This window comes from Oryctolagus cuniculus, chromosome 1 (assembly GCF_964237555.1).
Source record: "Oryctolagus cuniculus chromosome 1, mOryCun1.1, whole genome shotgun sequence".
Taxonomy (NCBI): domain Eukaryota; kingdom Metazoa; phylum Chordata; class Mammalia; order Lagomorpha; family Leporidae; genus Oryctolagus; species Oryctolagus cuniculus.
The window spans coordinates 17120350-17144264 of NC_091432.1; the positions used below are offsets into that span (position 1 = coordinate 17120350).

The following is a 23915-nucleotide window of genomic DNA, read 5'->3' on the forward strand; positions in this document are numbered from 1 at the left end:
CACCTGCAACCCTCCCCTTTCCCACTCCCTCTCCCCTTCCATTCACATCAAGATTCATTTTCGATTCTCTTTATATACAGAAGATCAGTTTAGCATACATTAAGTACAGATTTCAACAGTTTGCTCCCACTCAGACCTTTTGAATAAAATGAAATTAAAAAAAAAAAATGAGCGAGAGGCCGGCACCGCAGCTCAATAGGCTATTCCTCTGCCTGCGGTGCCGGCACACAGGGTTCTAGTCCCGGTCGGGACACCGGATTCTGTCCCGGTTGCCCCTCTTCCAGGCCAGCTCTCTGCTGTGGCCCAGGAATGCAGTGGAGGATGGCCAAGACTTTGGACCCTGCACTCGCATGGAGACCAGGAGAAACACCTGGCTCCTGGCTTCAGATCAGTGTGGTGCACTGGCCGCAGCGAGCTGACCACAGTGGCCATTGGGGGGTGAACCAATGGAAAAGGAAGACCTTTCTCTCTGTCTCTCTCTCTCTCACTGTCCACTCTGCCTCTCAAAAAAAAAAAATGAACGAGAAAAGGGGGAAAAAATCTGTGGAATATCATCCATAAATGAAGTTAAGAACATTATGTTAAATGAAATAAGCCTGGCACATAAAAACAATTAAATTACCACATGACTTCACTTATATGTGGAATCTAGAATGGTAGAAACCAAGGACTGAAAGGAAGTTAGACAAAGGACACAAAATTTCAGTTAGGAGTAGTAAATTCAAGAAATTGATTATACAACATGGTGATTTTGGTTAATAACAATGTATTGTATTCTTTAAAATGGCTATGAGAGTAGATTGTGATTTTTCAACAAATAAATTACAACAATGTGAAGTAATAACACATGTAAACTCATCAATTTAACATTCCAGCATATATACATATTTTAATGTATCATTTAGTACATCACACATAGGTAAATTTTATGTCAATTTATAAAACAAATTTACAGGATTATAAAAATAAAGATCAAGAAAGAAGCTCCTGTCAATCTATTGAGATAATTGCATAGAAAAAATCACCAATGAAGAAAACTTTCTGATACACATAAACAATAAAGTGTTAGCACAGAGGATTTCTAAAGAAGTCCAAGAAACTAATAATAATGGTAAGAGGTTGTTCTTAAAACCTGCTGCAAATACATGGATATACATTTCCTAGAATGTTGAAAAAAATGAATGTCCAACAGACATATTAGAATAAGGTAATGTTCAGTAGCAGAGGGTTTGCAAATGGAATCACTGGAGAAATCAAAGGCTCACATCCATTATATTCACAAAAATGTCAAACATCTCACAATACTAGACGAGGATGAGGAGTGATGGCACTGTTATACACTACTGGAAGCTTTAGGGGGAAATACAATTATCTATAAAAATAAACATGTCAACATTCTACTTAACATAAAATAATTTCTTTCAGCTAGAAACATGAACATTTACAAAGCATAATTGATGTTTCATATTACAATAAATGCAATTTAATCTGATTGTGATGCTCCAAGATGGCTACCGACTGTGGAAAAATTTTGCTTTTTCCATAAAATTGCAAAACAACACATAATTTACATAACAAGTCCATAACTAAGTTGAACATAAGTTTTAGGGAATGCACCTCTTATGTGAAATAATACATGATTTACTCACATCTTCAGCATCATGAAGGCAAAATAAGAAGCTTTATTATTCTTCAAAGATTGCAAAACATGTACACAGAAACTAGTGAGGAAAGTCACAAAAATATAGTACAACTGTGTTATTTGTCACCAAATATCTTGAACTTAAAGTGCATAATAATTGAACATGGAGGTAATCTTAAATAAAAAGCATAATGCAACTACAGAAATATACTGTACTGATAGAATATTGCACCTAAAATCTTAAAATCATTGTTTTGGTTCCAGAGATATTTCTTAGTCAAATTTCATCCTCATTAATTAGGGTAATACTATAGAAAAAAAAAAAAAACTTCTAAATCTTATTTCAAGGCCGGCGCCGCAGCTCAATAGCCTAATCCTCCACCTTGCAGCGCCAGCACACCGGGTTCTAGTCCCGGTCGGGGCACTGGATTCTGTCCTGGTAGCCCCACTTCCAGGCCAGCTCTCTGCTGTGGCCCGGGAGTGCAGTGGAGGATGGCCCAAGTCCTTGGGACCTGCACCCTATGGGAGACCAGGATAAGCACCTGGCTTCTGTCTTCAGATCAGCGCAGTGCACCTGTCCAGCTGCCAGTGGAGTGTGAACCAACGCAAAGGAAGACCTTTCTCTCTGTCTCTCTCTCTCACTGTCCATTCTGCCTGTCAAAAAGAAAAAAAAAAAAAAACTTATAAAAAAAATCCCATTTCAATATGCACCAATAAAAATTAAGTTATAAGTTACAGTTTTTTTTTTAACTTATAATGGAACAACTGTGTGCATTTTATTTGTCCTCTAGAATTTATCTATGACATTGATTCTCATATGAAAGGATAATTTATTCAACTTCTTTGAAGAATTGCTATACAAAGAAGCATCCCTGGCCAGCGCCCTGGCTCAGTACGTTAATCCTCCACCTGCGGCGCCGGCACCCCAAGTTCTAGTCCCGGTCAGGGCGCTGGATTCTGTCCCGGTTGTTCCTCTTCCAGTCCAGCTCTCTGCTGTGGCCCGGGAGTGGAGTGGAGGATGGCCCAAGTGCTTGGGCCCAGAACCGGCATGGGAGACCAGGAGAAGCTCCTGGCTCCTGGTTTCAGATCAGCGCGGTGCACCGGCCACAGCGTCCCGGCGGCAGTGGCCATTGGGGGGGGGGGGGGGTGAACCAATGGAAAAGGAAGACCTTTCTCTCTGTCTCTCTCTCTCTCTCACTGTCCACTCTTCCTGTCAGAAAATAAATAAATGAAATTTTAAAAAAAATGTACAAAGAAGCATCACTAAAACACCCACTGAACTGATTACATCACACATTTTTAGCATTTCCTACCTCTTAGTTGCTATAGAATTAAGAGCAACTGTGTTCTGTGTGGGACACATGTTCTTATTCTACCAATAGTTAACATTTTACAACAGAGATTAGCCATAGCATTTTTCATTTCCAAATTCCTCAAGGTATATATTAAAGGATTCAATATGGGAGTCACAATGGTGAAAACCACACTTATGGATTTATCAATGGGAAAGTTGGAAATATGTCCGAGATATATGAAAATACAGGGGAAAAAAAAAAAAAACAGGACAACCACTGTGATGTGGGAGCTGCAAGTGGACAGGGCCTTGCGCCTTCCTTCCTGGCTGTGAGTTTTAACAGAGTTCAGGATGATGCCGTAGGATATTAGGAGAAGACTAAAGATAATCATACAGATGGCTCCACCATTGGCAGCCACAGTGAGGCCTATGAAGTAGGTGTCAGTGCACGCAAGTTCCAATAATGGGTACATGTCACAAATGAAGTGGTCAATGACATTGGGGCCACAGAAGGGGAGACTGTACACAAACACAAGTTGAATCACAGAATGTGTAAACCCTCCAACCCAGGCCACCACCAACAGAAGGATGCAACATCGTCTGTTCATGATGGTCAGATAGTGCAGTGGCTTGCAGATGGCCACATAGTGGTCATAGGCCATCACCACCAGCAGGAAGACCTCAGCACCACCAAATAAGTGTTCTATAAAGTGCTGGCCCATGTAAGCCGGGAAGGATATCGACTTCTTATCACAAAGTAGGTCTATGATCAACTTGGGAGAAACAGCAGTGGAATAGACAGCATCCATGAGTGACAGATAAGCCAGGAAGAAGTACATTGTGGAGTGTAGGCGATCTTTAGACAAATCAAGGCCAGTCCTGGGTTGTGGAGTTCGTGGGATAAGAAAGTCACATAATCCCATCCTGAAGGAGGATGTTAATCAAGAACACTTAGTTAAAATTATCTGTGTTACCAGAGCCTGGATAAATTGCTTGTGTATGTTGTTATCTTTTGTGCTTCTTTGTGCTTGTTATGTATAAATAACACCGAGACACTGGAATAAATGAGCCTTGATCACCCTTGTTGTCTTGGCTCCATTCTCTGCGCCCTTGTCCCTCTTTTCATTCCCACTCTCTCCTTCAGGTTACATTATACTGGTGCGTCTGGCCCGCACAGCGAAGCCCAGAGAAGGGCTGGAAACAATGGTCATCACAATGAGCAGGTTGCCCACCATCGTCCGATGTAGATGAATAAAAACAGGACAAACAGTGCCTTTTGTCCTGTGGGATCCTGAGTGAAGCCCAGAAGGATGAATTCTGTGACATTATTACCATGTCCCATTGATTCTTCTATAAATGCTTGTTTCCAAAATAGATTCTCAGAAGAATAGGACCTGTAATAATATTGTGGGCAGGATTGCGAGGACATTAGGCCATGCAGCAGGTCTTAATTATATCTTCTACATTGGTTTACACACAAGATCCATTTAATAAGCATCTGGTCTGTTCCTCTTTGAGACTCCAAGTGGTCTTTGCTTGACAATTCTATAACCCAGGTGGGGTATGATTTTGGGTTGGAGGTAAATGATTCCATTTCTGAATCTGTTTTCCTTACTTGTTATTTGTTGAACTCGCTCAGTGAGGCATTAAGCCTTTGACTAGAAAATAAATTTAAAATATGTAGAAATGAATAAATGAGTTGAATCTGTGTTGTTTGTTGGTAGTATTTGTGGCCAGTAGCTTCACATTATAATCTGTCCTATCGCATATCTATCTTCTATAAGTCTCTCACTAAAATTCAATAAATTGAACTTCTAAAAGTATCAAAATACTACAAAATCGCTTAGCACCTTCTACCTGCAGCAATCACCAGGTGTGATTCTCTGTCAGCTTTTTTAAAATGATTTATTTATTTGTTTAGAGTTGGGGTTACAGAGAGTGAGGGAGATAGGGAGAGAGAGATAGAGCAATGTTCCCTCTCTGGTTCATTCCCCAAATGGCCACAGAGGCCCGAGTTGGGCCAGCAAAAGCCAGGAGCCAGGATCTTCTTCCAAGTCTCTCACATGGGTACATGGGCCAAAGGACTTAGGCTCTCTCTCACTGCTTTCTCAGGTACATTAGCAGGGAGCCATATTAGAATAGGAGCAGCCAGGACATTCATATGGGATACCGCCAGTGTAGGCACTAGACTACAATGCCAGCCCTCTGTCAGCTTTTTAAGAAACTATAATTCTGTCTATCGATCTTTGCTGATACCACAATTGCTCAAACATTTAATACACTATCCTGATTTACAACAAATAGTTTTAACTGAACTGAATTAAAATCTTAACTATCACCAAATATAAGCTAGTATTTTTTTTTTTTCAAAACTCTTGTGGTAAGCTTGGTAGTGATAGAGTAAATAACATACACTGAAAAAAGGCAGGGATTAGTGGGGCATAGTTATATAAATCACAATGCTGAGGCCAGCACTGTGGCATAGCAGGTAAAGCCACCACCTGCTGTGCCAGCATCCCATAGGGGTGCCAGTTCAAGAACTGGCTGCTTGACTTCCTATCCATCTCTCTGCTATAGCCTGGGAAAGCAATAGAAGATGGCCCAAGTCCTTTGTCCACCACCCATGTGGAAGACCTGGAAGAAGCTCCTGGCTCCTGGTTTCAGATTAGCCCAGCTCTGGCTCTTGCTGCCAATAGGGGAGAACTAGCAGATTGAAGACTTTTCTCTCTCTTTCTCTCTCTCTCTCTGTCTCTCCTTCTCTCGTTATATAACTCTGACTTTTAAGAAAATTAATAAATTTAAAGTAAATAAAATAAAAAAGTAAATCGCATTGTTTCTTAGGTTCAGAGAGAATTCACACAGAATTTCAGGGTCGGGTTACACAAAACAGTACACTGAAGAGAAAAGTCCAAGATAAGTGATGTAAGCAGACAGTTGAGTAATTTTGTAAATGTTTTTATGAGCCTGTCTCAGTTTGCTCATTGAAAAATAAGGGAATTGAGCTACATGAACTCAGAATCCTAACTAGCAATGGCCCCATTGCAGTAGCTATGCCTTATTATATTCTGCTCACATAATTTTTAATTTTTCCTATTTTTTGTGTAAAGAAATATCAATTTCCAAGCTCATGATCATAGTTAATGTAAAAAGGAAGCCCAGTGGTAAGTGAGATGGGGTAATTTCAGTGACCTTCTCTTGTTTTTCTCTAATGAGGACATCCTTGGAAGCATATAACACAGCGATGGATAACGAGGATACAGAGCAACACTAACTGGGTTGCAATCCCAGCTTCAATAGACCTGGCACAGCTTCATAAACCTGCCTGTGCCTATTTCCTCATCTCTGGAATGAGTAAACCAGAAGAATATAATTCCTAGGGTTGTTGTGTTATTGCACGTAAAGTGTCCAGAATGCTTCTGAGGACTTGGTAAAATCACAAAAAAATGATATCTATCATTAGTGCATGTGAATGTTTTACCATGAGTACTAGATCATAAGTGATCTTTGCCAATTTAGTAAGAAACATAGACACAAATCAACATAAAAGGATTAGTAGAATGATAATTCCTGAATCCCTTTTGGACATAAGTTTAAAATGTCCATGTTCTTACATATAAATATCATTACCTGTGACAGGATGTATCTCGACCAGGAGTAAGAAGACTCCATTCACATAGACTTGGTAGTGGAGAACATTTGCAGATAATATTTAAGTCAGAATGAAGGAGGACGTTTCCCTCACCCACACAGACCACACACAAAGAACAATGCCACTCTACCCACGAATCCCTGAGACTCAGAGGCAGAGAGCCTTGGAATGGAAGAAGTTACAGACACTGCTTTTCTAACTTGAAAAGAGAAATAATCATAGTTGTGTAGTTACCCTCGGGTGGAGGCCTTTCATCAAGGCCTGGATCTGTATCAATAGAACCATAATAATCTTCCTTCTATTAATATATCCTTTGATATCAATCCAACATAAATAAATTCAAAACTTTCTTATAAGAAAGAAATTGTTTTTCCACCAATGAAAAAGTGCCAAAGGGATTCCAGTGTTATTTATCGTAGGTTGCCACTGACTCCCATGAGTATCTGTATTTCATCATATGTTCAGTTAGATACTGGATCTTCTGTGTCAGGAAAGACTTCAGTACTGACATAAACATATAAATAAATATCCAACACATATGGGTATATATATAAATGTATTTAAATCCTCATCTTGGCTAGCATTCTGCTAAACATTCACATCTTCAAACAACCTAGCAAATACATTAAATCCAGAAACTCAAATGAGATATGCATTACCTTTAACATAAAAGAACATATATAAGCACCATGCCTCTTCTATGATTTAATTGGTAAAAGAATCAAAAATATGTCTTTGATTCTAAGAAACTCTCTGATACACTAAAAGTGCAAAATATGTAATACTTCTCAAAAAATCCAGAAAAAAGGTAAATTAAATGTGCTTGAAACCATTAAGGAACTAAAAATGAGTGAAATGGATATTTTGAACCAAAGCCAAAGAGCCAAACTCAGCATTTGGAATATCATTTCTATAAAGATTCATAATAATTCTAAAGACATGAGAGAAAGCTGAGTGGAACCCTTGGTAGATGCTTTACTGAGGAGCAACAAATGAAATTCAAAGTCTACCAAAAACAAATGAAATGTCCTTTCTAAAAACCAGGCTTTCATTTTGAGACCATAAAGGGCTTTTTTCTTCAAGCAGGTGAGGTTTAAAACAGAACACTCCTCATAATAACTCAAACTCAGTTTGAATCACCTAATTTCTTCACTACACTAAGGTTAGTTGGAATTCCATACTTCTCCAGTGATACTTGATAACGAGAAACACAGGAAATTCTCTCTTGAAGAAGAAAATTAATGTCTTAAATTGTCCATACAGTTTTGTTTACTATATCTAGCATTCAGATAAAAAAATAACAAAAGCCTCATTGAAAGGAAAGAGCAGTGAAAATATATATAGATGATCCAGACAATGAAGAATGAGCATTTAATATTAAGCTGAGTGTGTAGCAGTAATTATATCACAATGTGAATTATTAATAAAATTTCTTAATTAGCAACTACAAAATATATACTAATGAAATTAAGAACTCAATGGTTGGAATTTACAGCCGGTTTGAAACAGATGGATATAGAATTAGTGAATTGTCAGAAATCTTAGAAGGGAAAATGCAGACCAAACAGGGATCAATAAACCAAATGCAGAAAATATTATAAAAAGAATATGAAGGCTCAGTGGAAAACTTCTAAGATACATTTATAGAATATTTATTCACTTATTTGAAAGGCAGAGATGCAGATCCAGAGGGGGAGAGACAGAGAGGCATCGTGCATTCTATGGTTCACTCCCTAAATGGCAAGCACGAAGCCAGGAGCCAGGAATTGGGTTGCATGTGAGCGCAGTGGCCAAGCATTTGGACCATCTTCCACTGCTTTCCCATGCCCATTAGCAGGGAGCTGCATCATAAGTAAAGCAGCCAGGACTCCAACCAGCACCCATAAGGGTTGCAGAACCTCAGACAGTGCTTTACCTGCTAAACCACAGCAGCAGTCCCTAAGAGACATTTAATTTAATCATACTTTTTTTTTTTTTTTTGCAGTTGCCATATTTTGGATCTTTTTTTAAAAGCTTTTATTTAATGAATATAAATTTCCTAAGTACAGCTTACGGATTACAAAAGCTTCCCCCATATAACATCCCTCCCAGCCGCAACCGTCCCCTTTCCTACTCCCTCTCCCCTTCCATTCACATCAAGATTCATTTTCGATTCTCTTTATATACAGAAGATCAGCTTAGATAAATTAAGTAAAGATTTCAACAGTTTGCTCCCACACAGAAACATAAAGTGAAAACTACTGTTTGAGTACTAGTTAGAGCATTAAATCTCAATGTACAGCACACTAAGGACAAAGATCCTACATGAGGAGTAAGTGCACAGTGACTCCTGTTGTTGACTTAACAAATTGACACTCTTGTTTATGGCATCAGTAATCACCCTAGGCTCTTGTCATGAGCTGCCAAGGCTATGGAAGCCCCCTGAGTTCACCGACTCTGATCATATTTAGACAAGGCCATAGTCAAAGTGGAAGTTCTCTCCTCCCTTCAGAGAAAGGTACCTCCTTCTTTGATGACCCGTTCTTTCCACTGGGATCTCACTCGCGGAGATCTTTCATTTAGGTTTGTGTTTGTGTTTTTTTGTTTTTTGTTTTTTGTTTTTTTGTTTTGTTTTGTTTTGTATTATTTTTGCCAGAGTGTCTTGGCTTTCCATGCCTGAAATACTCTCATGGGCTTTTCAGCCGGATCCGCATGCCTTAAGGGCTGATTCTAAGGCCAGGTGCTGTTTAGGACATCTGCCATTCTATGGGTCTGCTGTGTATCTCACTTCCCATGTTGGATCGTTCTCTCCCTTTTGTATTCTATCAGCTAGTATTTGCAGACACTATTCTTGTTTATGTGATCCCTTTGGTTCTTAGTCCTATCATTATGATCAATTGTGAACAGAAATTGATTACTGGGACTAGTGAGATGGCATTGGTACATGCCACCTCGATGGGATTGAATTGGAATCCCCTGGTATGTTTCTAACTCTACCGTTTGAGGCAAGTCAGCTTGAGCATGTCCCAAATTGCACATCTCTTCCCTCTCTTATTACCACTCTTATATTTAACAGCGACCACTTTTCAGTTGAGTTTCAGCACTTAAGAATAATTGTGTATTGATCACTGTATTCAACCAAAAGTCTTAAGTAGAACAAACAAACAAAAAATACTAAGAATACTAAGAGGGATAACATATTAAGCTGCTCATCAACAGTCAGGGTGAGGGCTGATCAAGTCACCATTTCTCAGTGTTCATTTCACTTTAACAGATTTCCTATTTGGTGCTCAGTTAGTTGTCACCTATCAGGGAGAACAAGTGGTATTTGTCCCTTTGAGATTGGCTTATTTCACTCAGCATAATGTTTTCCAAATTCCTAACAGGGATCACTTTTCAGTTAAAATTTAAACAACTAAGTATAATTGTGTGTTAATTACAGAGTTCAACCAATGTTACTAGAACAAAAAAAAAATACTAAAATGACTAAAGTATTACATTGTACATCAACCGTCAGGACAAGAAATGATCAAGTCACTGTTTCTAATAGTGTCCATTTCACTTCAACAAGTTTCCCCTTTGGTGCTCAGTTATCAATAAAATCAGAGATGAAAAATGAAACTTAACGACAGACACCACAGAAATAAAAAGAATCATCAGAAAATGCTACAAGGACTTGTATGCCAGCAAACAGGGAAACCTGTCAGAAATGGATAGATTCCTGGACACATGAACCTACCTAAATTGAACCAGGAAGACATAGAAAACCTAAACAGACCCATAATTGAGACAGAAATTGAAACAGTAATAAAGGCCCACCCAACAAAGAAAAGCCAGGACCAGATGGATTCACTGCTGAATTCTACCAGACATTTAAAGAAGAACTGACTCCAATTCTTCTCAAACTATTCAAAACAATCGAAAAAGAGGGAGTCCTCCCAAATTCTTTCTATGAAGCCAGCATCACCTTAATTACTAAGCATTGAAAGAGAATTACAGACCAATATCCCTGATGAACATAGATGCAAAAATCCTCAATAAAATTCTTGCCAATAGAATGCAACAACACATCAGAAAGATCATCCACCCAGACCAAGTAGGATTTATCCCTGGTATGCAGGGATGGTTTAATGTGTGCAAAACAATCAATGTGATACACCACATTAACATACTGCAGAAGAAAAACCATATGATTATCTCAACAAACGCAGAGAAAGCATTTGATAAAATACAACACACTTTCATGATGAAAACTCTAAGCAAACTGGGTTTGGAAGGAACATTCCTCAATACAATCAAAGCAATCTATGAAAAACCCACAGCCAACATCCTATTGAGTGGGGAAAAGCTGGAAGCATTTCCACTGAGATCTGGTACCAGACAGGGATGCCCACTCTCACCACTGCTATTCAATATAGTTCTGGAATTTCTAGCCAGAGATATTAGGCAAGAAAAAGAAATTAAAGGGATACAAATTGGGAAGGAAGAACTCAAAGTATCCCTCTTTGCAGATGATATGATTCTTTATTTAGGGGACCCAAGGAACTCTACTAAGATACTATTGGAACTCATAGAAGAGTTTGGCAAAGTAGCAGGGTATAAAATCAATGCACAAAAATCAACAGCCTTTGTATACACAGACAATGCCATGGCTGAGGAAGAAATTCTAAGATCAATCCCATTCACAATAGATACAAAAACAATCAAATACCTTGGAATAAATTTAACCAAGGACGTTAAGGATCTCTACGATGAAAATTACAAAATCTTAAAGAAAGAAATAGAAGAGGATACCAAGAAATGGAAAAATCTTCCATGCTCATGGATTGGAAGAATCAATATCATCAAAATGTCCATTCTCCCAAAAGCAATTTATAGATTCAATGCAATCCCAATCAAGATCCCGAAGACCTTCTTCTCAGATCTGGAAAAAAGGATGCTGAAATTCATATGGAGACACAGGAAACCTCGAATAGCTAAAGCAATCTTGTACAACAAAAACAAACCTGGAGGCATCACAATACCAGATTTCAGGAATACTACAGGGCAGTTGTAATCAAAACAGCATGGTACTGGTACAGAAACAGATGGATAGACCAATGGAACAGAATTGAAACACCAGAAATCACTCCAAACATCTACAGCCAACTCATATATGATCAAGGATCCAAAACCAATCCCTGGAGTAAGGACAGTCTATTCAATAAATGGTGCTGTGAAAATTGGATTTCCACGTGCAGAATCATGAAGCAAGACCCCTACCTTTCACCTTGCACAAAAAATTCACTCAACATGGATTAAAGATTTAAATCTATAACCTGACACCATCAAATTATTAGAGAGCATTGGAAAAACCCTGCAAGATATAGGTACTGGCAACGACTTCTTGGAAAACACCCCAGAAGCACAGGCAGTCAAAGCCAAAATTAGTATTTGGGATTGCATCAAATTGAGAAGTTTCTGTACTGCAAAAGAAACAGTCAGGAAAGTGAAGAGGCAACCAACAGAATGGGAAAATATATTTGCAAACTATGCAACTGATAAAGGGTTGATAACCAGAATCTACAAAGAAATCAAGAAACTCCACAACATCAAAAGAAACAACTCACTTAGGAGATGGGCCAAGGACCTCAATAGACATTTTTCAAAAGAGGAAATCCAAATGGCCAACATACACATGAAAAAATGTTCCAGATCACTAGCAATCAGGGAAATGCAAATCAAAACCACAATGAGGTTCCACCTCACCCCAGTTAGAATGGCTCACATTCAGAAATCTACCAACAACAGATGCTGGAGAGGATGTGGGGAAAAAGGGACACTAACCCACTGTTGGCGGGAATGCAAACTGGTTAAGCCACTATGGAAGTCAGTCTGGAGATTCCTCAGAAACCTGAAGATAACCCTACCATTCAACCCAGCCATCCCACTCCTTGGAATTTACCCAAAGGAAATGAAATTGGCAAACAAACAAACTGTCTGCACATTAATGTTTATTGCAGCTCAATTCACAATAGCTAAGACCTGGAACCAACCCACATGCCCATCAAGAGTAGACTGGATAAAGAAATTATGGGACGTGTACTCTATAGAATACTATACAGCAGTCAAAAACAACGAAACCCGGTCATTTGCAACAAGATGGAGGAATTTGGAAAACATCATGCTGAGTGAATTAAGCCAGTCCTAAGGGGACAAATATCATATGTTCTCCCTGATCAGCGTCAACTAACTGAGCACCAAAGGGGAAACTTGTTGAAGTGAAATTTAATTATAGTTTTAAAAAGACATGAGACGAGAATAGGATAGCCAAAATGATTGAACAGATATAGGTGTAACGTTTCTGAAACAGTTGAAAAACATTAAGCTATAAATTAGTTAAACAGATTTGAGGCAGCATAGTAAAACCAAAAAAAGGAAGTTTTATGAGCATATTGCATTTAGGAAAATAAAAAAGCTTAAATCATTTCTTAAAGTAGTCGTGACACACATAAGATAAGGGAATAAGACCTCCACAGTGCTAAATGAGAATGAATATCAACACAGAATCAAATATCAACTGTAAAATTTATAAATGAAGGCAAAATGCAGATATTTTTCTTACAAAATGGAAAAAAAATCTTGGAAAACTTTGTGACCCAACAAATTGCACCAGATAGAAATTTTAAAAATGATCTTCAGGAAGAAAGGGCAAGCTCTGTGATGGAAACAGGACACACTGGGAGTAATGAAGGCTAATGTTAAGGGGAATTTTGGGTGTCAATCAACCTGAATAACAACTATACACATTAATAAGCATAAAACAAAGAGGAATGTAGTGAATTTAAATCCATATGCATAATTTAAAAACAAAAAACTAAGCATCTTTTTGCTTTTTCAAAAGTAGAGCTCAGGCCACAGCTCACTTGGCTAATCCTCCACCTGCGGCACCAGTACCCAGGTTCTAGTCTCAGTTGGGGTACCGGATTCTGTCCTGGTTGCTCCTCTTCCAGTCCAGCTCTCTGCTGTGGCCCAGGAAGGCAGTGGAGGATGGCCCACATGCTTAGGCCCTGCACTTGCATGAGAGAATAGGAGGAAGCACCTGGCTCCTGGCTTCAGATTGGCCCAGAGCACCAGCCGTGGTGGCCATTAGGGGGGTGAACCAACGGAAAAAGGAAGACGTTTATCCCTGTCTCTCTCCCTCTCACTGTCTAACTCTGCCTGTCAAAAAAAAAAAAATGAGGAGCTCAATGGTAAAAGCCTTAGGAGAGAAATATTTTGTTGATAATGTAGAACATGAAACTATCTTGGAAAATCATAAACACTGACCAAATGAATACACTTTCTATACTAATATCAGGAAGCACTAAGGAGACCTTAAGAAAACAAATGTTTCCAGAGATAAATTATTTATAATGCCAAGAGTTCAAGCAGGATAATATTACATAAATTTTTATGTAATCAAACCTAACATTATCAGATTCTCTTAAAATAGGTTTAACCAACAAGAGGAATGGACAAATCAGTAATAATCTAGAGAATTTTGGGCACACTGATTATAAGAACTGGCACTTAAAAGCATTCATAAATGTATTTCAAATTTGCACAACACTCAGAAACGCCATCCATTGACATGAAGGAACACTAAATTCAGAGAAGCAAAATATGCACTCTTAAAGTGAACCGGGAACAGATTTCAAAATCACTGTGATTTATTCTCAGCAGTGCATGGAACGTTCCCTAGGACTGACCTGTATTAGACCATAAAGCAAGTCTCAGCAAATACAAAAAAATCGAAATCATACCATGAATCTTTACAGACTACAATGCAATGAAGCTGGAAATCAGCAACTCAGGAATCTCTAGAGCATATGCAAACAAATGGAGACTGAACAACATGCTCCTGAATGAACAGTTGGTCGTAGAAGAAATCAAAAACTTTCTGGAAGCAGAAGGAGATAATAAGACAACATATCAAAACTTGTGAGATACAGCAAAAGCAGTGTTAAGAGGAAATTTATAACAATAGCTGCCCACATCAAGAAATTGAAAAGGCACCAAATAAATGAGCTTTCAATGCATACCAAGGATCTAGAAAACTACAGAAATCAAACCCAAAATTAGTAGGAGAAAAGAAAAAATTAAAATTAGAGAAGATATCAACAAAATTGAATCCAAAAAAATACAAAAGATCAACAAAATGAAGAGATGGTTATTTGAAAAAATAAACAAAAATGACACAAAGTTGGCACAACAAATCATAAAAAGGAGAGAGAAGGCCAAAATCAATAAAATTAGAGAAGAAATAGGGAATGTAACAACAGACACCAGAGAAATAAAAAGTCATCAGAAATTACTACAAAGAGTTGTATGCCAACAAACTGGGAAATCTAGTAGAAATGGATAGATTCCTGGACACATACAACCTACCTCAACTGAACCCTGGAGACATAGGAAACCTAAACAGACCCATAACCAAGACAGAGATTGAATCAGCAATAAAGGCTCTCCCAACAAAGAAAAGCCCAGGAACGGATGAAATCACTCCTGAATTCTACCAGACATGTAAAGAAGAACTAACTCCAATTCTTCTCAAGCTATTCAGAACAATCGAACGAGAGGGAATCCTCCCAAATTCTTTCCACGAAACCAGCATCACCTTAATTCCTAAACCTGAAAAAGATGCAGCAGAGAAAGAGAATTACAGACCAATTTCCCTGATGAACATAGCCATAAAAATCCTCAATAAGATCCTGGACAATAGAATCCAACAACACATCAGAAAGATCATCCACCCAGACCAAATGGGATGTATCCCTGGTATGTAGGGATAGTTCAACATCCACAAATCAATCAATGTGAAACAGTACATTAACAAACTTAAGAAAAATAACCATATGATTATCTCAGTAGATGCAGAGAAAGCTTTTGATAAAATACAACACCATCCATGATGAAAACTCTAAGCAAATTGGAGAACTGAAGGAACAGTCCTCAACATAATCAAGGCAATTTATGACAAATCCACGGCTAGCATCCTAGTGAATGGGAAAAACTTGGAAGAATTCTCACTGAGAATCGGTAGCAGACAAGGATGCCCTTCCTCTCCATTTCTTGGAAGTTTTAGCCAGAAACATCAGGCAAGAAAAAGAAATCAAGGGATTGGAATGGGGATGGAGGAAGTTGCACTATCCTGATTTGCAGATGACATGATTCTAAATACAAGGGATCCAAAAAACTCCCCCAAGAGACTATCAGAACTCATAGGAAAATTTTGTGAAAGTAGCAGGATATAAAGTCAACACAAAAAAGTCAACAGTCTTTGTATAAACAGACAATGCCATGTCTGAGAATGAACTTCTAAGATCATCCCATTAACAATAGCTACAAAAAAACTCAAGTACTGCAGAATAAATTTAACCAAGGATGTCAACGATCTGTATAAGGAAAATTACAAAAATTTAAGGAAAGAAATACAAGAAGATACAAAAAAATGGAAAACTCTTCCATGTTCATGGGTTGGAAGTACCAATATCATCAAAATGGCCATTCTTCTGAAATAATTTGCAGATATATTGTGATATCAAAAAATACCAGACATTCTTCTTAGATCCAGAAAAACTTAAGCAGAAACACAGGAGACCTCAAATAGCTGAAACAATCTTATACAACAAAAACAAAACTAGAGATTTCTAGTCATAATGCAAGGCATTTACAATAAAAAAGCTGATATTGGTAAAACAACCGATGAATAGACCAATGGAACTGAATGGAAACACCAGAAATCAGTCAAATCATCTACAACCAACTTGTATTTGACCAAGGAGTTAAAACCAATCCCTGGAGCAAGCAAAGTCTCTTCAACAATTTTTGCTGTAAAAACTGGATTTCCACATGCAGAAGTATGAAGCAAGACCTCTACTTTATACCTTACACAAAAATCCACTGAAAAATGGATTAAAGATCTAAATCTATGACCTGATTTCTTCAAAGTATTAGAGAATATTGGGAATACCCCGCAATCCCTGGCACAAGCAAAGCTTTCTTCAAAAAGACCCCAGAGGCACAGGTACTCAAAGCCAACATTAACAAATGTGATTACATCAAATTGAGAAGTTTCTGTACTTCAAAAGAAACACTCAGGAAAGTGAAGAGGCAATTCACAGAATGGGAGAAATTATTTGTAAACAATGCAACTGATAAAAGATTAATAAACAGAACCTACAAAGAGATCAAGTACTCCACAACAACAAAACAAATAACCAAGTTAAGAGATTGGCAAAGGACTTAAACAGACATTTTTCAAAAGAGGAAATTCAAAGGGCCAACAGACACAAGAAAAAATGCTCAGGATCACCAGCTGTTAGGGAAATGCAAATCAAAACCACAATGAGGTTTCACCTCACCCAGGTTAGAATGTGTTACATACAGAAATCTACCAACAACAGATGCTGTCAAGGATGTGTGGAAAAAGTTACCTTAATGCACTGCTAGTGGAAATGCAACTGATAAAACCACCATGTGTCGCTCCCCGTCTTCGTGGATGAACGACACAGGACCCTGCATTGTTCTTTCGTCTGCTCGGCCCTCCCCGGGTTTGCTGCTGGTTCTTCCCGGGTTGGCTACCGACCCTTCCACCTCCGTGGAAGGGCGGTTCCCCCTAGCCACTTTCCCCACTTCCGCGGGGGAGCGGCACACTGCCGGCCAGCTCTCTCGGGGGCTGCACAGGTGTTCCTTCAGATAGATGTTCCCTTTAGATGTTCCTCATGCATGTTGTCTCTCTCCTCCTTTATAGTCCTCTTCCACCAATCCCAATTCTGCTACCCACACGCCGAGTACGCTGCTCTCCTCCAATCAGGAGCAGGTCCTACAGTTTATTGGTTGAACTGGAGGCAGCTGTGTAGAAGCTGCTTCTCCCTTCTCAGCGCCATATTGTGGGAGAGCAGATGCATAGAATAAGTCTTAATTCCAGTAACTTAGTCTAGTCCGGGTTGCTCCCCACAGATCCCCCTTTCTTTTTATTTTTTGGCATTGATACGTGCCTGTCTTCGGTGCCCCGCGGCACACACTCTGCTCTGCTTGCTGGAGTTGCCCACAGGTGCTTACAAGCCCTATCAGTCAGGCAAACTGAATCTGGGTCCTCTCTTCGCCATGTTGTGAGGAGGTTTTTAGGCGCTGATGCGTGCCTGTGTTCGGTGCCCTGCAGCGCATGCTCTGCTCTGCTAGAACTGCCTGCAGGTGCTTACAAGCCCTAACAATCAGGCAAACCGAATCCCAGCCTTCTCATTGCCGTATTGTGGGGAGACTTATTGGTGTTTATTCGTGCCTATCTTCGGTGACCTGCAGCTCATACTCTGGTCGAGCTGGTGCTTATCGCCTTACTAATCAGGCAGACCGAATCCAAGCCTTCTCATTGCGGTATTGTGGGGAGACTTATTGATGTTAATTCGTGCCTGTCTTCAGTTACCTGCGGCGCATAAGCTGCTAGCCGCCCGCAGGTGCTCACCACCTCCCTAATCAGGCAGACCGAATCCAAGCTCTCTCATTGCCATGTTGAGGGGAGGCCTTATTTTTCTCTATTTCTCTACCTCCGGGCATTCCTATCTCTCCTATTTTACTTCTATCCGCCAGCATTCCTATTTCTCTCATTTTACTTCTAAACTTCTGTTTCTCTTATCCCTGCGGCTTCCCGGTGCCCGCCCCGAGGCTGCTTCTCGGCGGCTTCCCGGCTCTGAGCCGCTTCAGCCCGCGCTTCTCTCATCTGCGCGGCTTCCCGGCTTCGCACGCACACTCCGCGGTCTCCGCACCCCTTCGCGCCTGCACCATGGCCTCGCACTAGCCCCATGTTCCCTATCTATTCACGCCCCGTGCTCTCTCTGCACGTGGCGGCTTCTGCGAGTCACACAGCCCCAGCTCACGTTTCCGCCACTGGTATTCAATCTAAGTTCCCTGAACTAACCTGGCGAATTCCAACCTGGCGGCCCACGTCTCTGCCTCTGGTTCCAGATTTTCGCCTTTTGCTCCCCGGGCTGACTTGAAGAATTCCAAGATAGCTTACGTTTCCACTTCAGCCTGCACTCGCAGCTTCATCCTCCCTAACATATTTTTCTCTACCCGGTATGTTTCCTAACTTTTCTTCCAACAATATTCCCCTCTCACTTCTCCTGGCTTCTCCCCACAGTCCGTATCCAAGTCTAAGTTTCTTCTAGGTTTCACTTTCAATCCTAACTTCTTTCCCACAGTCCGTATCCGAGTCTATGCCTAGGCTTTCAATAGCTTCTTCCGGCACCTTTTCCGTCCGGCTTTTCCCTAGGCTCTTTGCTAGTCTCTCTCTCCGGTATTTTCCACTTCTTCCCGTTTCTTCCCTCCTAAGTTTCCTATCCGAGTCACGGCACCATTATGTCGCTCCCCGTCTTCGTGGATGAACGACACAGGACCCTGCATTGTTCTTTCGTCTGCTCGGCCCTCCCCGGGTTTGCTGCTGGTTCTTCCCGGGTTGGCTACCGACCCTTCCACCTCCGTGGAAGGGCGGTTCCCCCTAGCCACTTTACCCACTTCCACGGGGGAGCGGCACACCGCTGGCCGACTCTCTCGGGGGCTGCACAGGTGTTCCTTCAGATAGATGTTCCCTTTAGATGTTCCTCATGCATGTTGTCTCTCTCCTCCTTTATAGTCCTCTTCCACCAATCCCAATTCTGCTACCCACACGCCGGGTACGCTGCTCTCCTCCAATCAGGAGCAGGTCCTACAGTTTATTGGTTGAACTGGAGGCAGCTGTGTAGAAGCTGCTTCTCCCTTCTCAGCGCCATATTGTGGGAGAGCAGATGCATAGAATAAGTCTTAATTCCAGTAACTTAGTCTAGTCTGGGTTGCTCCCCACAATCATGGAAGATAGTTTGGAGATAACTCTGAAATCTGGATAAAGACTTACAATATGAACCAGCCTTACCACTCTTGGGAATTTACACAAGGGTAATGAAATCAGTAAATATGAAAGTTGTCCACATTCCCGTTTTTATGGTAGTTCATTTCACATTAGCTAAGACATGGAATTGTTACCGGAGAAATACAGGGTTCTTGTCTTTGCGCAAGAAAGAATTCAGGCGTGAGACAGAGTAGTGGAAAGCAAAAGTAGCAAAGTTTATTAGGGAAGGGACATCCGTAAGAACGGATCTGCACCTCTCCAGGCAGGACCTGGGAAAGAGTGCAGTTGCTCGGACTGGGGGGCCGGGGGGGGGAGGAAGCAGTGAGGTTACATGGTTGAGTGCAGAGATTACACCTGGCCAGGCAGGCAGGCGGCTCAGCAGAGAGGCAGAGGGCTGAGCACGCAGCCCGGTTGAGGCCAGGGTTTTTTAATGAGATGGGTCTTTGTCTTCACACATCTCCTCCTGAAACAAAGGATTTTATGGCTGTAAATATTAAGAAGCTCCTATCTGAGTTTTCCCTTGAAGGTATCAGACAGGAGGAAGCCTAGCTGGGGCCATCCTGGGTTCAGAGGAAGGGTGAGCAGGACCCCCTAGAGAATGGGGATCCGGTGCAAGGTGTTTGAAATGCAGATACTGGGCTGCATCTGGGAGGTTGTGGAAGATTTGTCAGGCAGAAGGGGTGGGGATCTCTACCTGGCAGGTTATCAGGTTGAATGGGGCAGGGCAGAATGTACATACCGGGCTGCCCCTGAAACATTGTCAGCACATGCATATGCTAGACATAGATGTCTTCTCTTTAGGCCTTTATGTCACACACACATAAGCTCATAACTGACTTCCTGCCTAACAAGAAGAAGCTGCACCATTCTGAGAGACTTTATATACTTCATATACTACCTAACAGAATCAACGTAAAGGCCCATCAACTTTAGAGTTGATAAAGAAATTATGGGATATGTACATTATGGAATACTACACAGTGGTAAAAAATGAAATCCACTCATTTGCTACATAATAGATAAATCTGGAAAACATCATACTTAGTGAAAAAAGCCCCAAAGGGACAAATACCATATCTTCTCCCTTGTCTGTGAGAACTATTGGAGTACCGAAAAGGAAATCTGTAGAAGTGAAATTCACACTTTGAAATGGGATGACTTGAGCTATCCTTGTCTTCATTATTGTCAAGAAACAGCCTCTTGTGTGTGTGTGTCTGTGTGTGTGTGTGTTTCATACTATTTGTTGAACTATTTACATAACATAGAGTCAGCCCTTAAACACCTCCTGATCTGGCTGAAAAGCCCATGAGTCATTTAAGGCATGAAAAGCCATGACACTTGGCAAAAAATGTTCTACATGAAGGATCTCTGTGAGTGAGACACCAAAGGGAAGAATTGGCTATCAAAGAAAGATGTATTTATCTCTAAAGGGAGGAGAGAATTTCCACTTTCCTTTTGCCCTTGTCTACATACAGATAAAGTTGGTGGGTTCTAAATTTCCCATATCCTAGGCAGCTCAAGTCAAGAGCCTCAGGTGATCACTGACATCATACATAAGAATGTTGTTTGTTAAATTAACAACAGGAGTCACTGTGCACTAACTCTCCATGTAGTACCTCTGCCCTTAATGAGTTGTACTATGAGAGTTGACTTTAAAACTTGTTCTCAGGCCAGTGCCACAGCTCAATAGGCTAATCCTCTGCCTGAAGCCCCGCCACCCAGATTCTAGTACTGATTGGGGTGCCGGATTCTGTCCTGGTTACTCCTCTTCCAGTCCAGCTCTCTGCTTTGGCCCGGGAGTGCAGTGGAGGATGGCCCACATGCTTGGGCCCTGCACTTGCATGGGATACCAGGAGGAAGCACCTGGCTCCTGGCTTCTGATCAGCACGGTGCACTGGCCGCAGCGCACTGACTGCGGCGGCCATTGGGGAGTGAACCAACGGAAAAAGGAAGACCTTTCTTTCTGTCCACTCTGCCTGTCAAAAAAAAACAAAAACAAAAACAAAAACAAAAACAAAACAAAACAAAACAAAAAAAAAAAAAAACAAAACCTTGTTCTCAAACAGTTTTGTGTGTGTTTGTGAGTGTATGTGAAAATTATTGAAATCTTTACTTAGTACAGGTTTGGTTTTCTGTGTACAAAGTTAATTGACAATGAATCTTAATGGAGAACGGAACATATAGTTTACCCGAAGATTACCTTTTAAAATTTAAAATTTAAGATATAAATTTCTAGGACTATTTCTATTAGGTTATATTTTTTTCATATGCAAGGTGAGTACCATGGCTCAAAACAGAAATAGATATTGCACATCCTTACCAATAAAAAGATGATGAAAAATTTGGGGCTAATATGGCACAAAAGACAAAGCCAAAACTTGCAATACCAGCACCCCATATCAAGCATCAGGTGGAGCTGCATGTGTTCTCCTTCCAATTCAGCTCCCTGCTAACGCACTTGGGAAAATGCAGGAAGATGGCCCAGTATTTAAGTCCTTGCAACCCACATATGTGACTAAGATGGAGTTCCAGAATCTGACTTCAACCTGGCCAAATCATTGAGAAATGAACCGGCAGATGGAAAAATCTCTTGTTCTATCTGCCTCTACCTCCCTCTCTCTCTCTCTTTCACTCTGCCTTTCAAATAAATGATATAAAACTTTTTGAAAGAAAGGTTAATCACTTGGGTTATGAATAAATTAATCAGCTTATTTGATTTTTACTATAATATATACATGGATCAAAACATCAAATTAAACCACTTAAGGATTTAAAGGGATTATTTGTCAATTAAAAATAAATTAAAATTTAATAAAGAAAGAAACTTATGAACTTTTTGAAAATAAACCAAAAGCTTTTTTCACCAAAGATTTTTCACACTCAAATTGCACATAGAAAGTATTGATCCCATGCAGTTCTCTTAGGCTCTAAAGGAAATAACATATCCCATGTAGGAATACATTAATTTATATGGCTCCTTCAGAATATTAGACTATGTAACCAAAGGGAATGCTAATAAGCTGTAGTCATGGACAGTGAGTCTTTTTTGTTTCTGTGCTAGACTGAATATCATGTTCCATGAGTGAAATACAGCCTGCTTCCAACTGTGGTTACTTTTTTACTCCAAAGTTTCCTCATAGCATTTTTCATTTCTGCATTCCTCAGAGTATAGATGAAAGGGTTCAACATGGGAGTTATGAAAGTTAAAACCACAGTTACGTATTTATCAATGGGAAAGTTCAAACTGGGCCTAGCATAGAGAAAGATACATGGGACAAAAAATAAAATAACCACAGTGATGTGGGATGCACAAGTGTAGAGAGCTTTGTGTTTTCCTTCCAATCCATGAGATTTAAGGGAGTGTAATATGACCCCATAGGAAACTAAGAGAATGAAAAAGGTGACAGAGCAAATTGCGCCTCCATTAGCTATCATACAAAGTCCAATGAGGTAGGTATCAGTGCAAGCAAGTTTCAACAAGGGATACATATCACATATGAAGTTATCAATGACATTGGGGCCACAGTAAGGAAGCTGATAAACAAAGAGAAGTTGAACCAATGAGTGGAAGAATCCTACAGTCCAGGCCACCAGCAGCATGAGAACACACGCACGCCGCTTCATGATGGTCAGGTAGTGAAGAGGTCTGCAGATGGCCACGTATCTGTCATAGGCCATCTCCACCAAAAGAATGACTTCAGCAGCTGCAAATAAATGTTCTAGAAAAACTTGGGTCATACATGCCTGGAAGGAAATGGTCTTCTTCTCATGGAACAAGTCTACAATCATTTTGGGAGCAATGGCTGTAGAGTAGACAGTATCCATAAAGGATAAATTAGCCAGGAACAGGTACATGGGGGATCCCAGGGACTGGCTGAACATAATTGTCACCACGATGAGAAGATTTCCCATAACTGTCACAACATAGATGAGTAGAAACATAACAAATAGAACTTTCTGCCCCTCTGGGTTCTGTGTGAGCCCCAGAAGGATAAATTCAGTCACATTGTTCCTATTTTCCATGTATTGTTCTGAAGGTGCTGAGCTCGGGTATCAAAGCCTGCAAACAAAGACAACAATATTAAGCCTGGGAGGATCACAAGCTCTATGTCAAAAATGTAGTGCCTTACTCAGTAACATTTCCGCTCTGGAGTTTCACAGAGAGTAGCTCTTTAGAATATTAGGGCTTAGAGTCTCCTCCCATAACTACTCTATTCATTTTCACAGATTTCTTATTTCTATCAAAGTGATGAGACTTTGATATTCTATCTGGGAGGTGTAAGTGGGTTGTCTAGATCTGAGAAATATCTACTCTCATCCAGAAAATAGCTTTCTCATTTTTTTTTCATTTTTTTTTAAATTTTATTTGATAGGTAGAGTTATAGACAGCAAGAGAGAGAGACAGAGAGAAAGGTCTTCCTTCCGTTGGTTCACCCCCCAAATGGCT

The 23915-nt window shown here is 40.2% G+C and overlaps 1 protein-coding gene and 1 pseudogene across 1 annotated transcript; both read right to left on the reverse strand.

The window, feature by feature from the left end:
* Nucleotides 1–2965: 2965 nt before the first annotated feature.
* Nucleotides 2966–4340, reverse strand: LOC127486531 (olfactory receptor 4A5-like; annotated as a pseudogene).
* An 18089-nt stretch (nt 4341–22429) lies between these two features.
* Nucleotides 22430–23500, reverse strand: LOC100354842 (olfactory receptor 4A15-like). Its single transcript, XM_008272654.3, has one exon. It carries the CDS (start codon nt 23489–23491, stop codon nt 22538–22540), a length of 954 nt encoding a protein of 317 aa, XP_008270876.3. The 5' UTR covers nt 23492–23500; the 3' UTR covers nt 22430–22537.
* Between the last annotated feature and the right edge of the window lie 415 nt (nt 23501–23915).